We start from the raw sequence: 14,566 nt of genomic DNA on the forward strand, positions 1-14,566 counted from the left end.
AAAGTGCCTGAATCTGAGAAACTTGAAATGTTTGCATAGTCATTACCAGAGCATTAGAATTCCCAATTTTTGCTATCTTAAGAGTCGCCAACCAAAATTAAAGATTAATTTTCTGTCCTAAAACAGAAAGAAACCCAAGATTAAAAACTCAACAATTTTAATTTTTACAGATGGTTTTCGCTTAAATCAATTTGGATGCAACTGGATTGATATTTTTGAGTGGGCCTGACAAGAAGACGAACTTACCTTACAAGTCCTCATATTTTGAAAACAAAAGATAAGAAAAGTTAAATATAAGGATCAACACAAAATTTTTCAAGTCAAAGGAACATAATCACATTAAAAAATTAAAACGATGGAGTTTTTCAAAAGCGGATGCAATTGGATTTTGAAATGCGCAAAAAATTGGGATAAAGTCAAAAAACCTTAAAAACAAGCTCCAAATGCATAAACTTAATATTTTTCAAAAACTGCAAAATATACCGAAGGAACTGCAACATTCAATGCAAAATTACACTTCTGGCGCATGTTTGTTCGATTTTGGGGCAGAAAAAAGTCCATTTGGCGGTCTTCTGAAGCAGGATTGGCATTTGGCGCAGTTTGGCACAGCTGGCACATCCCTGTACATACAGCAAATAATAAAAAAATCATTGAGCGGTTGGTGTCAACAACACTCCCTAAGTGACACGCAATATTCATCGACTACAAAATATGGATTAAGAGATGCTTTGGAGATAATAACTGGATGTGTAAAATTGATATTATTGTGCCACAAAGAACATAAGCTTTCGGACTAACCGATTAGAGTCAAAAAAGACGGTTCACAACTTGACACTGCACAAGTCCAAGGACGGATGCAAGAGACGGGAGATGGGGGTGATCGCCGCATCTTTGAGTCAAAGTGCGAAAACTCTCCCTCGGACCCTTTTCTATACTGAAATTTAAAAACATAGTTTTAGACAATCTTCAGTAACGTCACAACATACTCCCTTGGAATTTTTTCAGAAGGTTTGGGAATTTGTAAAAGGGGGTATCAAGGTATCTAAAATAAACGGCCCCCTCCTAGGACACTTTCTGAATCCGTGCTTGCACAAGTCGTATACACCTTCTACAACTATTTTTGTGTCATGCAAGTTACAAACGCTTGCAAGTACATAGATACAGACGTAATGACAAAACTCTTAGAAATGAATTCGGGAAATATCAAAATGCATGTTTTGTTGCCTACAAATTTGTTTACATAAATATGTACAGATATCGTGAAAAAAAAAAGCGAAAATTCCTTTAGAGATAATTAAAAAGCAAACTCTATGTTGAAATTTCAGTGATAAATTTTTCATGAAGACAATACTTCTTTTCCTTTGTGCAAGGACATAAAAGGTGCTCCTCCTTATGCAATCGAAAAGAGTAAAGCTTTAATTTGGAAGAATTTTCTGGAAAATTAGAGTTTTCAATAACCCAAGGTGGCATGAGCCCCAATTACCTCGGATTTTCAAGAGACTACTGTAATAATAAAATCTGAAATATTTAATGAAAACCATACTTACATCTTCATCTAAGAGTAAAGTGCATAAAGGATCAATCAAGTTATCTCCTTTCAACGTTAACAAATTCTTTCCATTTAGTTTCTGAAATAAATAAAAACAAACTTAGATACAAATGCCAATCATTTTAGTTCTAAGAATGCAAGAAAAATCCAGCTTTAATAGCACAATATATTAGCAGGAGTCGATGCTAAGAACTTGACAGCAATTTGTATTCAATTTTTATCAGGATTTAAAAAAAACAATACATTTCCATTTAACATTGTGTTTTCAAAACCAAAATTGAACACATAACTCGATATTAAAAAATCAATGTTTGACTTCACATCATGTGGATTTTTGTCACTTTTTTTTTCATCTTTTTAAAATCGCAACGAAGGAGGAATTTTTTTTTTTACGGTTTCACGCTTGATTGAAATATACATCTATGTAAAATCTATTTTCAGTTTCAATTGTAGATTGAACTATGATAGTATGGTGCACAGATCAATTGTAGATTGAGCTGTGGCTTGAATAGTCCAAAAATTAAGAATAGCGGATTGAAGATGTTTTGATAGGGCAAAGCATTTTTCAAAAACTTTCCTCTATACAAACAAATTGAATAAAAGTTCTAACGAAGTCATACATGCTAAAGGGCATGAGCTTTTTCCCCATTGAAAGAATCGTTTTGCAATAATTCTTCCAGTCGTCAAATCACTGCTTTGAAGTTATAGAGAAATGTTTTTATGGTTTTAACTTTTGAAGACCATCTTGTGACACTCCAAGTTTGCATAGTTATAGAAACCCATAAAAGGTATTTGTTGAGATGTTTTTTTTAAATTCAATAATCAAATGCATTTTTAAGAAGTTTCTATGAAAGCACTGAGCAGCTGAAACGTGTTTCTAGCAGAAGAAAGCAATGAACACTCATTAAATAAATATACACTTCAAAAGTGAGTGTAAAAGTGAATGTAAAACATCAAGGAATTTTCTCATGAAAACCATGCAGCCATACAACTTTGCACGAGCCTCTCATATTGGACATACCATCATTACACTGGGCACACAAGTATGAAATATTTAGCCTATATGAAGAAATGTCTTCTTCAGTTAAAATTAACCATGTTTCTCTATCAGTTTTCTATGTTCTGAAAAGGCTGGAAAAAATTTGATGAATTTCTAAATCACCATCCAAATAACGAAAAACACTTTTTCTAGTCTGAGATTGTGTTGAGTTTCATCAAATAGTTACTTAGAACCAGCAAGATTTCTTTTAAGGAACATTGATTTCTGACTTACATAAATTGAATTCACCCATTTTCTACCATTCTGCTCAAAAAATTTGGGAGTACAACCGCTCCCTCTTGACCCCCCTATTTGCTGCCCCTGGGTAAAATTAATGACATAGGCAGAAATTTGAAAATGAAAGATGTTACAGCCTCTAATTTCAAAAGGCAAATGTAGGCTTAACAATTTTTGAATCGCTCATTGTTTTCTGATCAAAAAAATTAAGTTCAGTAGAATTGGAGTCAATATACAGGGTGTGGCAAAAAAACTCGGACAAAGTTTGAATTATTGAATAGAAGTGAACTAATTTATTTTTAATGAGTGTGTTCATTTCTTTTTGTCTCTCACTTCAGTTGGAAACCAATTTATAATCAACCTCCTTTTTCAAGTTATGTTTTTTGGCACTTTTACAATGTCAAGCAAAAGATGTGCTATTTTAAAGCTGTTTAACCAAAGAGAACGACAGTTATTTGCTTGATGGACCTCGGCAAACAGGGTTTGATGCAATATGCCGTTTCAAGGAGCATGCAAATGATAGTTGATGTCTAAGAAGTGTACAAATCGCACAATGAAAATTTCTGTAAATCGTAAGGCCCAACAAAAAAAACGAGTTAAATGAAATCCTCGAGTTTCCATTGGAGAGGTCTTTGGTGAAACGGGAACATGTGACAATCAGTGCGGCTAAGGGTAAAATCAGAGCTCAGACAGAAGCTTTTCAAGTTCCCAAAAGTTCAGCCTTTTCATGAAGAAAACAAACTTGTGCTGCTCCAAAAACTTTTGAAACGGGTCACAACTCACTGCTGGGGAGAGATTCTTTTCACTCATGAGCAGGTCTTCACCATTAAATCAGCTCATAGCTCTCAGAACGACAGGATTTGGTCTGTAGACACTCTATGCACCTTGACCAATGCTGAACATCACCAAAATCCGAAGGTGGTCTTAGTGTGTGGCGGAATTTGCACAAGCGGCAAAAAAATCTTTGGTTTTTATGGATGAGGGCATCAAAATCAAAAAATTGTACCAGCGGGACATTTTAGAAGCTGTTGTACTTTTATGAGCCAACTAGCCACATGCAGCAATCAACTGGTTTGCCTTTTTCCGCCAATCGCCTTTTTATGAAAACAACTGTCTATGGCAGCTGTTAGGCTTATTTGCCATTTACCCTTTTACGCCAAGATTGCCGCCTACGGCGACTGTTTAAATAAATTGTGCGGCGTTTTATATCTATTACTATCTATATCATACTTAATTTGAATAAAATATTTTCTATATCTGTCTCCAGTTGCGTTTTGTGCCATACACAGTTCTGGCTTCAGCGGCTTCTATCTGCATATACTATCCATCTCTATTTATGTACCTAACCACCTATTCCCGAACAAAAAAAAAACACTCAAAAAACCGTGCGTTTTATTGATTTAATTAAATAGCACAAAATCAAAAACAAAAAAAGCTCTATCTTTTGTTCGTGTGGTGTGCAAAAAGAAGCGTTTCCAAAAAAAAAAACATGTTTTATTGAATTAAATGTGCGCAAATATGTATGAATTGTAAAATATAAGCAGCAAAACGTCCGCCTGGGGAGGAGTGGGTATTGAAAAGAGAAAGAAATGAAATGCCTAAACAAAAAAAAAAAGTAAATAAAAAGCAAGTGCTACCATTAAAACATAGAAGTAAGCAATAGCAAAAAAAAAAAAATAATTGTAGCGATAAAGATTTGATTTTTCAATACTGAATCTGAATCAAGGTTGTGACGTCAGAGCAGAAAGGAAGAAGGTTTTTTTTCAACCAATCTACAGGCATGCAAAAACTGGCAGGGGTTCTGCCTTTAAAAAATCGTAAAAAAAAAAAAAAAAAAACTATTGCGTATTTTTGAAAACTTTTTTTTTCCAAAGAGGGTGAAATGTTCTCACTATCGTATATGAAAAGTTTAGAAAAGAGGCTTTAAAACATTTTGCAGGATGAGTTTTGAAAAAACTAAAGCCAGGAAAAAATGCAAAATAAAGGTTTTTTCAAAAATTCATAAAAAAAACAAAAATTGCTTTATCTTCAATTTTCTTTTCGTTCATCATATTTAAAATCAAATTTCCCACACTATAGTACGAAAAATGTTTGTCTGGCACAATTGGTTAAGGTTCTGTGAGGTAAAAGTACTAAAAAGTTCAAAAAAAAAACACATAAAACATTAAATAACTTTTTTGCCAATTAAAATATCAAAAATCGAAGTGCGAGGTACACATCTTTGGCTAAAATTTGCACCTGTATACGAAATTTCATCTTTCTAGGCCTTACCCTTTCCCTGGGAAGCGCGCCACACACAAACAAACATATTATTTTATTATATGTATAGATAAGCACTTTGGCAATGTAGACTGAACATTTCTTCCACCAGCTCACTTTTCCACGAAGACAAGAGTGCAAGCCAAAAAGTACAAGATGAATTTTCCTGATACGATATCTGCAGAGTAGGCAGCCTACTCGCTAGACCTCAATACAATGGATTAAAGTATATGGTCTATTTTAGAGTCTAGGGTCTGCACTAAATCACACAGAAGTTTGAAATCTCTAAATAAATTTCTTTGGCGGAAATAAGATAGATTAAATGTAAAAGATTTGCGGCCAATGGCTGAAAATTTTAATAAGTGGTTGCGCTTCTGTATAACTGCAAACGGCGGCCAGTTTGAAACCGATTAATTTTTTAAAATTACTTAAGGTCTACTCATATTACTATTGGTTGTGTTTTGTTAATTCATTTATTTTCAATAAAGTTGCATGAAAAATTGCTTGTTAGGTTTTTTTTTGCCGCACTCCGCACTTTTGTACATTTAAAATATTGAAACAGAATAATGGTGAAATACATGCTTCAAAACTCACCAAAAATAAAAAGTTCTTAAAAAAAAACATTACTGGAGGGACTTAAACTTTTTCATTCTTGATGAAACTTGACATTGTTTTTGCTTTGTTAAACTTTCAATATTTGGACGAATCTGTGTAGTTGAGATTCTTAATGTAGCCTCCAAATGTTGATCAGTTAAACACGTTCTTGTTTTTGATTTTGTATTCTTTATTGACAGAACAACTGTTCACATATGTACTACCAAAGATAGAGCATATGAACAATGTTATGTTTATATACTCTTGGATGCTTGTCTCCAAATATATACTTCAAACAAAAGTTTATTAATGAAGGTGTTCAAAAAATTTGCATTTTAGCGCAGAGTTACACTGCATATCTACAAATTCTAATTTAAGTTCAGGTGCAATACAGTAGAAGACCATCATAACGCCGACCTATATAACGCAATTCTCCACAAACGGCACAACTTTTCAGAAGTGAACAATAGGTTTTGCAAGCTTAAAAAATCCTCCTGTTTTGCTTTGCAAACATAAAAACTGTTAGGCAAATTAAATTTTGAAAGTTTTTCATGTTTCCATCTTAATTCAAAGCTTTCAAATTTAAAATTTGTACTCATAGTAAACAAAAAATACCAGATGGCTCTTGGAAATGCAGTTGTTATGCAAACCATGAAGCTAGCAGAAGTACAGAATAATGCACTTTCTTTTGATTGTGAAACCATATTTATTTGTGAATAACTAATTGTAATATTGGTGCTTTAATACTCATAGCAGATAAAACACAATCTGAAGTGCTAATATATAGATATATTCTGAATGTTACTTTCAAAATTTGTGAAATCATCATCTATAATAACGGTCTTCTACTGTACTATTCATATCCACTGAGAACGGTGAGGAAAATATTTCCATGAAAATTTCATTTCCACAATAAAAATTGAAAAGGGGAAAATATAAGTATAAATTATAGTAAAGAAAAAGACAGTAAAAAGTAAAGCAAACTACGTTGTTATGTGGGTTTTCTAATTCCATCTGATTAGTCTCCGCTAAATTCTCCAATGCAGACACCCACATTTGTTTTTCGTTAAAATTGCTGACCATGAAATAAAGAGACCTGAAAATCAAAACATTTAAAATATTAGAAGGGATATTACTAAATAATCAGTTCAGTTCTTTCAACATCTATAGAAAAAAAAATCATAGAAAGCACACTGCAAACCTTTACCTTTATGCTAGGCATCAAAATAAATACAAAGGAGAAAGAGAATTGTGCAGTTTGTAAACCACATTGAATATTGTGAGGCGAGCATGGAAAGAAAATATACTGTCAAGTCCCGACTTACACATGTGTTCCAAGACTCCTTGCGTAAGTTGAAATTTCACGGTGTGGAAAAATATATGCATACAAATTTTCAAAAGCATACCAAATACTTTTAGACACTTATAAACATCCCTTAAACTGCTGTAAAGCATTCTTTAACCATACACTAGTTTCCTGCATAAATAACTGAACTTTTACTGTATTTAAAAAATAAAAACTGTTCTTCAACATGAATTACTTTTAGATGTGCAAAATGAATGTACAATGGGAATGAAAGACATAAAATAAAACAATATGTCATGCACAGCATGTAGTAAAATTAAAATGATGCACTATAATAGTACTATACAGAAGATACAGTAACAATATTTAAGAGTTAAAAAATGAAGATATTGATGATTTATGTTCCATGATCAGATCGTTATTCTTATCGAATACATTTTTAAATATGATTGTTTGCTTTCTTTTTTATAACATTTCATTTTGTGGCAACATCTCTTCTTCTTGCTCACTTTATTAATCCACAATACAAGAGCAGCTTCTATTTTAATAACATTTACTTTGCTAGACTGCTCTGCAAGCTTAAATATTGATACTAAGTTCTGAACTTTAACAGATATCTTTTTTTTTTTGACTTTTAGTTGTACGTATGGAAGATTCATTCTATTTATTGTTGCGCCACTGTCGACTTTTTGTAGTTGTTCAAGCATGTCGAGAATCTTAGCCTTTTTAAAAAATTTTTTATGAGAAACTTTCTTTTTCTTCCCATATTTATAAACTTTAGATAAAGGTGACACTAAGGTGCCATTATACTTCATTGACTTTTATTTTTAGAATGAAAAAAATAAATAAATGAAAGATGCTAAGTAGTTACTTGGTGCACTAGACTAGTTTGGTGTGGGAACTATGACTGTCAGTGATGCTTAAAGGGATCACGAAATCAATATTTAGTAGCCAATAATGAAGCTGATATTTCCTTCCAAAAAATTTGTGTTGTGGGCAAATTTCTCGTTTGCTCTTAAAATCATTACTTGTGAAAAATTCGCGTTATAGTCATTTCGCGCAAGTCAAATCGCGTTGTAACGGGAGTCGACTGTACACTGCATCACGGACTGCCAACATTATCTATTGTGTGCAGTGGCCTTATGAAGAAAAAAATGCAGGTAACATTGAACTGCATGCAGTTTAAATTTATTACTATAAAACCTTTGTTTTGTTATACTAAACAGGACTTTTTTAAATGCAAATAACAGAGAAATGCTTTATAAATCACTAAAAATGTAATGGAAAATGTATTCTGCTGAAATTCATTTTAATTATATTTTACTACATTTAATATGTTTGGTAATAAAATGCAATGAAATTCCAATACAGTAAAACCTCGCTACAACGATATTTTGGGGACCAAAGAAATATATTGTTGTAGAGGGATATATTGTTATATCGAGGGCCTACATATTTTGGAAATAGGATAGAGTATTCCATTTTAATGTTATAGTATAGAATAGCTAGGTAGAAATGTATTTGGGTGATAATAAAAATCCTAACAATATTATGTCCCGGGAGCCTATCACAAGGATTGTTTGACCTGCAATTTTGTTTCCTTTTTTAATAGGTAGAAATAATTTTTCCAATGTTATTACCTTCCTAGAAAACAATAGCTCATTTTTTTTCCCAATAAAAGTTTTTGAATAACCAGAAAGTCACTCTTTTGTCATGCCTCCATTTGTTTCTTAAATTATACTTAAATTATTCAAAACTGTTATATCAACATTCCACAAATTTAATTTGTAGTACTAACTTAAGCACACTTAAAGGCATAAAATAACATTTTTGAATTAAATTTAATTAATTAAATAATCAAGCAACGTCATTTTAAAGTTTGTCCTCAGGTTTCATGTCAGTCTCCTTTCCTCCCTAGGAATGAGTTCAATTATTATAGGTTAAAAAAAAGAATTTTTAATTTGTTGCTCTACAACCTTGCTTATTATCACCATTTTGTAGGATTTCTTGAGCATTTTGTTAGTTGATTTGGCTGCTGTTCTTACCCATTTTTGAACTTCAAAATTTTTAGTATTTAACATTTTTAATAATTCTTACAGTGGTGAAAAGGAATAAGTACACAATAAGCAGTAAGTCTTCTCTTGTCAGAGAAAACTTTAAAAAAAATGTCAAAAGTAGATAAAATAGGATATTTTTCATTATTTGAAAACCAAATTATCGTAATAAAGGGGGGTTGAAAATTTAAAAAATCGTTTTACAGGGGTTTATTGCTGTTGAGAATATCACAATATTGAGAGGAGGATAACATTAATTCCCATGCAGGTTCACCAGGACCACGAAATATTATCGTAATAGAGGGATTATCGTTGTATCGGATGTTTTACTGTAGTAGAAACTAAAACTTTTTAAATTTTAGTTTAAATATGTAATTTTTAAATTTTAGTCTCATGAGTTTTTTTTTTTTTTTTTTCAGGATTGAAAAAAGTGGACAAAACAAATGCAAAAGCTTCTTTGAAGAAGTTCCCACAAAATTGATTATTCAGTAAGATATTGGCACCTATATAATCTTTAGAATTTGTATCTCACTGTTCTCCAGTTAACGCTACTGGTGAAAGCCTAGAGCACAGAAATCCTGTCGACCCCGTGTCTCTTCCCCCCCCCCAATTGAAAAAATGAATTTTTTCAACTTTTCAGGAAGTTTTAATTGAAATTTTCAGCCAAAAAGTGATTTGAAATTTCTCGCACTTAAATTCTGATACAATTTCCTCCCCCCCTTCGCCCTTGTATGTTGAAATGTTGCCTAACTTTAATGCAAGTTGTTTTATGATAATATAATTTTCATATAGATCAAAAAACATTTAATAATACTTTTTGAAAAAAAAGTTTAAACCAATAAATATCCTTAGTGAATAATTGATTTTCCTTCTTCATAAAATAAACAAGCATAACTTTAATCACAAAACTATGTTTCTGCTGACTGTGCAAACCAAATGTACAGGGTGCTGAAAAAAAAAAAATGCAAGCAACTTTTCATGAAACTTTATTAAAAACAAATGAACATAACTATAAAATAATGTGAGAAGACCTTTAAAAATCATTAAATTTAATTGATTTCAAAGTGGTAGCCTTTTTGCAGTAATACAGAGATGCATCTGCTTATTGAAATGTTCATTCTAGGGCCGCAAGTCCTTTAATCAATTCTATTCCCTATAAAGCAATTGGTTTAGAGAGTTAAAACTTATGTGTAGTTTAGGGTAGACCTTTGACTTAGGGTAGAACAGGCCACAGAAGTACTCTTAGGCCCACAGAATTGCAATAACGTTTAAAATGTCCTTCTGGTTCACTTTTTGACTCATTTTACACCCCCTATCCACAAAAAAGTAGATTTTTTTGTCGCTTGTGCTGATTCCATCACAGACCAAGCCTGACTTTGGATTAGGTGATGTTTAACATTTTCTAAGGTGCTTGCCGTGTCAACAGACCAACTCCTATTGTTCTGGGGGATATGAGCTGGTTGAACAGTAAATCAGTGAAAGGTATCCTCTTCCAGTGCAGACTTGCGGCCCGTCTTAAACGTTTCTGGCATCTTTGGAGCCATACGAATGCCTGAACTTTTTGGAACTTGTAAAACTTCTGTTTGAGCTGTTTTTTCCCCTAGTCGCACTTATCAGCCACAAATTCCCATCTTACGAATGACTTCTCTCATGGAAACCATAGGATTTCATTGAACTAACTTTTGTATGACCTGACGATTAACTGAAATGTTCACTTGTTGAGTTTTTGAATGAAAGTTTTTGTACACTTTCGGGGCATCAACTATCATTTCTAAGCCACTTGAAATGGCATACCGTTTCAAGTAGTTTGCCCAGGCACAACAAGCAAATGAACTGTGTTTCTACTTGGTTAAACAACTTTAAAATAGCAGGTCTTTTGCTTAAAAGTATATGAAAACCGAAAAACAATGCATAAATTAGGAAATGTATATTGTAAATTATCTTTACTAACAATAAAGCTGAAAGTCTCTCTGTCCGGATCTCTGTCTGTCAGAATCTCTCCTAGACCGTTTGGCTGATTTTCATGAAATTTGGCATAGAATTAGTTTGTAGCATGGAGGATGTGCACCTCGAAGCCATTTTTCCAAAATTCGATTTTGTTCTTTTTCTATTCCAATTTTAAGAACACTTCCCGAGCAAAATTATCATAAGATGGACGAGTAAATTACAAAGTTATCATAACCTGGAACCGTAACAGGGGCAAGCCAATTGACGAGAAATTCATCATACATTATTTGTAAATATACAGGCGAACCAAAAGACTTTTTAATTTTCTACAACCGACAAAGCTGTGCGGGTGCCATTAGTTTTCTAATAAAGTGAGAGACAAAAATAAATAAGGCACTCATTAAAAGGAAATTACCTTTCTTCCATTTGATGATGCAATTTTTGTTCGATTTTTTGTTGCTGCATCCTGTATACTGCCGTGCAAAACAAAAAGGTGGAATCTGCAGTTGGGCTCAAGCTGAGATATTGTGTTTTAATGTGTGGCTCTTCCATATATTTGATTCAGATGTCTTTTTTTAGAATTTTTCAAAAAAAAAAAAAATAGTTCTTTATCAAATGATCCTAAAAATTTTTATTTATTAAGTAAAATACTAAACAGAGAACAATTTGGTTATAATAACTCAGTTTTGTTCAAAAGTGATGGTATGACTGCTTTTACTACTGAGCTTAGCACCGCTGTATAAATAAATTGAAGCTCCAGTTTAAGTTTTGGTTCAGCTTAAGAAAAACCAATCTAGTTTTGATTTGGACTTAGACTGGATTGGAAAATATCAAAACTCAATAACTTTAATTTTCAGACAGTAAAGTTACATTGTATTATTTTTCGTTCAAAAAAAATATCAATCATGTTTGAAAGTCGAAAATTTCAATTAATATTTCAAGTTTCAAAGGCAATATAAAATAGAAAATGTAATTGTTATGATTTGACACACATTTCCCAATATTATTGGTTGAATGACGACTTGACTTATTTCTGGTGTTTGACGATGAAAGCTCTCAGTTATAAAACAAAAAAGTTTTTTTTTTTTAAATTCATCTTACCTTTATGTGTATTTCTGTCAAGCAGAAAAAGAAGATGTGTGGATATCATACATCTTTTAATGCTTAACCCTTTATATGTTCCAAGAAACACAGAGCTAATAAAAAAAACCCTGATTTTATTCATTAAAAACTCAAACTTTCCATTTTTTCCCGAAAAAAAAACTTTTTTTTCACCACTTCAAAATTTCCGGAAATTTTACATCTCTACTGATGACAAAAAAAAAAAACTCATTTTACAAAAGAAGGCAATGAAAAAAAGACTACACATTCAGATTCATTTAAGTGGCATGTTTGATTTAAATATCCGGTAGTTTTTTAATGTTAAAGCTGGATTCTGCTCTGTTTTGGGGATTTGATTCACTAAAGCAGCTGACTTAATTACGCGCCTGGTAGCAGAAACTGCGAGACGTGCGTCGCAGTTTTTTCAACGGTTTGCAAACAATTTTACAAAAGAACATAAAGAAGGAAAGAAAAAATAAATAAATAAAAGAAAAAAAAGAAAGAAATAGTACTTCGCAAACATCGTTTGGAGATCGTTTTTTGACTGGAAAGGCGATGGATGCTTTCAGCTAGAAACAAAGTCGCCATATTTGGTCATTCACAAGATCGAAGTAGGTCAGATGCTTAAGCGCCTAAGTTTTCAAAAACGAAGCAGAATTGGATGTTTTATTTAACTGCAAATTAATGAAAATAAGTTAAAATGTGCAGCAAACCGTTTTATTTTAATTTTTTTAAGTAATTTTCTGGAGAAATGAAAAGTTTTATGTTTAAAATTTTACCTTATCCTCATTGCTTTGAACACAAAAGCGCTAAACACTTTTACTAAAGTGTAATCGCATGAGAATCTTTTTTTTTCAAATTATTTTTTTGCTACAAATTCAAAAATTTATATCTTAATTTTCAGTGTAGTCACCATGTTTGGTCATCCCCAGGATGTTGGTAAGCAAGACACTTCAACTGCCTATGTTTTCATGAACGGTATGAGATGTTTATTGCAATGCAAACTGTTGAAAATTATGCAAAATGTGCCATTTTTTTCGGATAATTCTTAAATATTGTCTTGAAAATTGCAAAATTTTATCTTTAGAATATTATTTTATCTTCATTGCTTTAGAGGCTAATGCACTATTTCTGACTATTTCATCTAAATTGTAGTTTTTTAAGGATTTTGAATTTATATCTACTTTTATGTAACAAATTCAAATATCTACTTAGAATCATGCATTTTTCGCGTAGACGCCATGTTTGGTCATTCGCAAGATGGAAATAGATGAGACTATTGCCTAAGTTTCCAAAAACAGAATGATATTTACCTCAATACAAACTATTAAAGATTACATGAAATGTACAATAAATCATGTTTCTTTTTAAATGATTTTCATAAAAAATTTGAATTATTACCTGCACAATTGTATTTGCTTTAGAAGCTTTCCTATAAACTAAAACATTCATCTAAAATGTAGTTTCCTGCCAACTTCTAATTTTCAAATTTATTTATTTATTCATTTTTTAAAAAAAAATTCAAAAACCTATTTTTACCTAAATTTTCCACATTTAAATAAAGATGTATTGAATAATTGATTTTCATAATGCACAGAGCGATATTTGTTTTTGCAAAAGTAGTGAAAACTGTCCCCCCACCCCCTCTTTTTTTGTATACTTTAAAACTCGGCAACAGTGGTGGCCACTAAGTTTTTCAGGTCTAGGGGCCACTGGCTAGATGGAAAATTACTGAGTCTTGACCTTTACTTGTGTATTTTATGAAAACTTAAAATAAAACTGATAATAATGCTGCAGATTATTTTCAACTGCCCAAAATAGTGTTGCAGACTGGCCCTGCGCTCACAGTATTTAGAATATGAATATACAGCCTGGCATTCAGAGAAATAAGAAAATATGACAGAGCATCAATACCCTTGAGCAAAAAGCTTCAAGGGTATTGATGAGAAACATCAATACCCTTGAAGCTTTTTCGACATGCACGATGCAATATTTTGAGTTGTGAGTATTGTGGGAAGTGGAAATGTTAACTGAAACAGAGTGTATATTTGACTTCACTCCCCAAGGACCAGGGTTCGCCGATATATATTTTGAAAATATCATGATATGAGTTTATTTTTAAAACAGATTATATCCAATTTTATCCTTTTATCAAAACAAAAAAAAAAACATTTTATGCACAAACACTAACTGTTAGAAATTCGAATTTCTCACAATGTTTTGGTAGAATAATAAGTGACTATTAGCTCAAATCCAGTAATTTTTCCTTAATTTTACCAGACCTAAACTGCCAATTGTATTTTGGATATATTTCTTTTTGATGTAAAACAGTGGATATAATCTCTTTTGCAAAAAAACACGCATTTCCTTCAGAGATAAACTTCATTAAATTGAAACAAAATATTCAAAAAAAATTCTTTTTACTCAACTTTATTCTTTTCTACTTTATTCTTTTCATTGAACACTTAAAAAAAAGGACC

At 32.0% G+C, this 14,566-nt stretch overlaps 1 protein-coding gene across 1 annotated transcript in view; it reads right to left on the bottom strand.

Moving 5' to 3' along the window:
- Positions 1-14,566, bottom strand: part of LOC129227452 (citron Rho-interacting kinase-like) — a 232,308-nt gene that overhangs the window by 18,053 nt on the left and 199,689 nt on the right. Inside the window, exons 31-32 of the mRNA XM_054862014.1 lie at positions 6,666-6,774; positions 1,548-1,628 (exon numbers count right to left, since the gene is read on the bottom strand). Of these exons, the coding sequence (XP_054717989.1) occupies positions 1,548-1,628; positions 6,666-6,774 (190 nt within the window). The remainder of the gene's footprint in view (positions 1-1,547; positions 1,629-6,665; positions 6,775-14,566) is intronic.

This window comes from Uloborus diversus, chromosome 8, assembly GCF_026930045.1.
Source record: "Uloborus diversus isolate 005 chromosome 8, Udiv.v.3.1, whole genome shotgun sequence".
NCBI lineage: Eukaryota > Metazoa > Arthropoda > Arachnida > Araneae > Uloboridae > Uloborus > Uloborus diversus.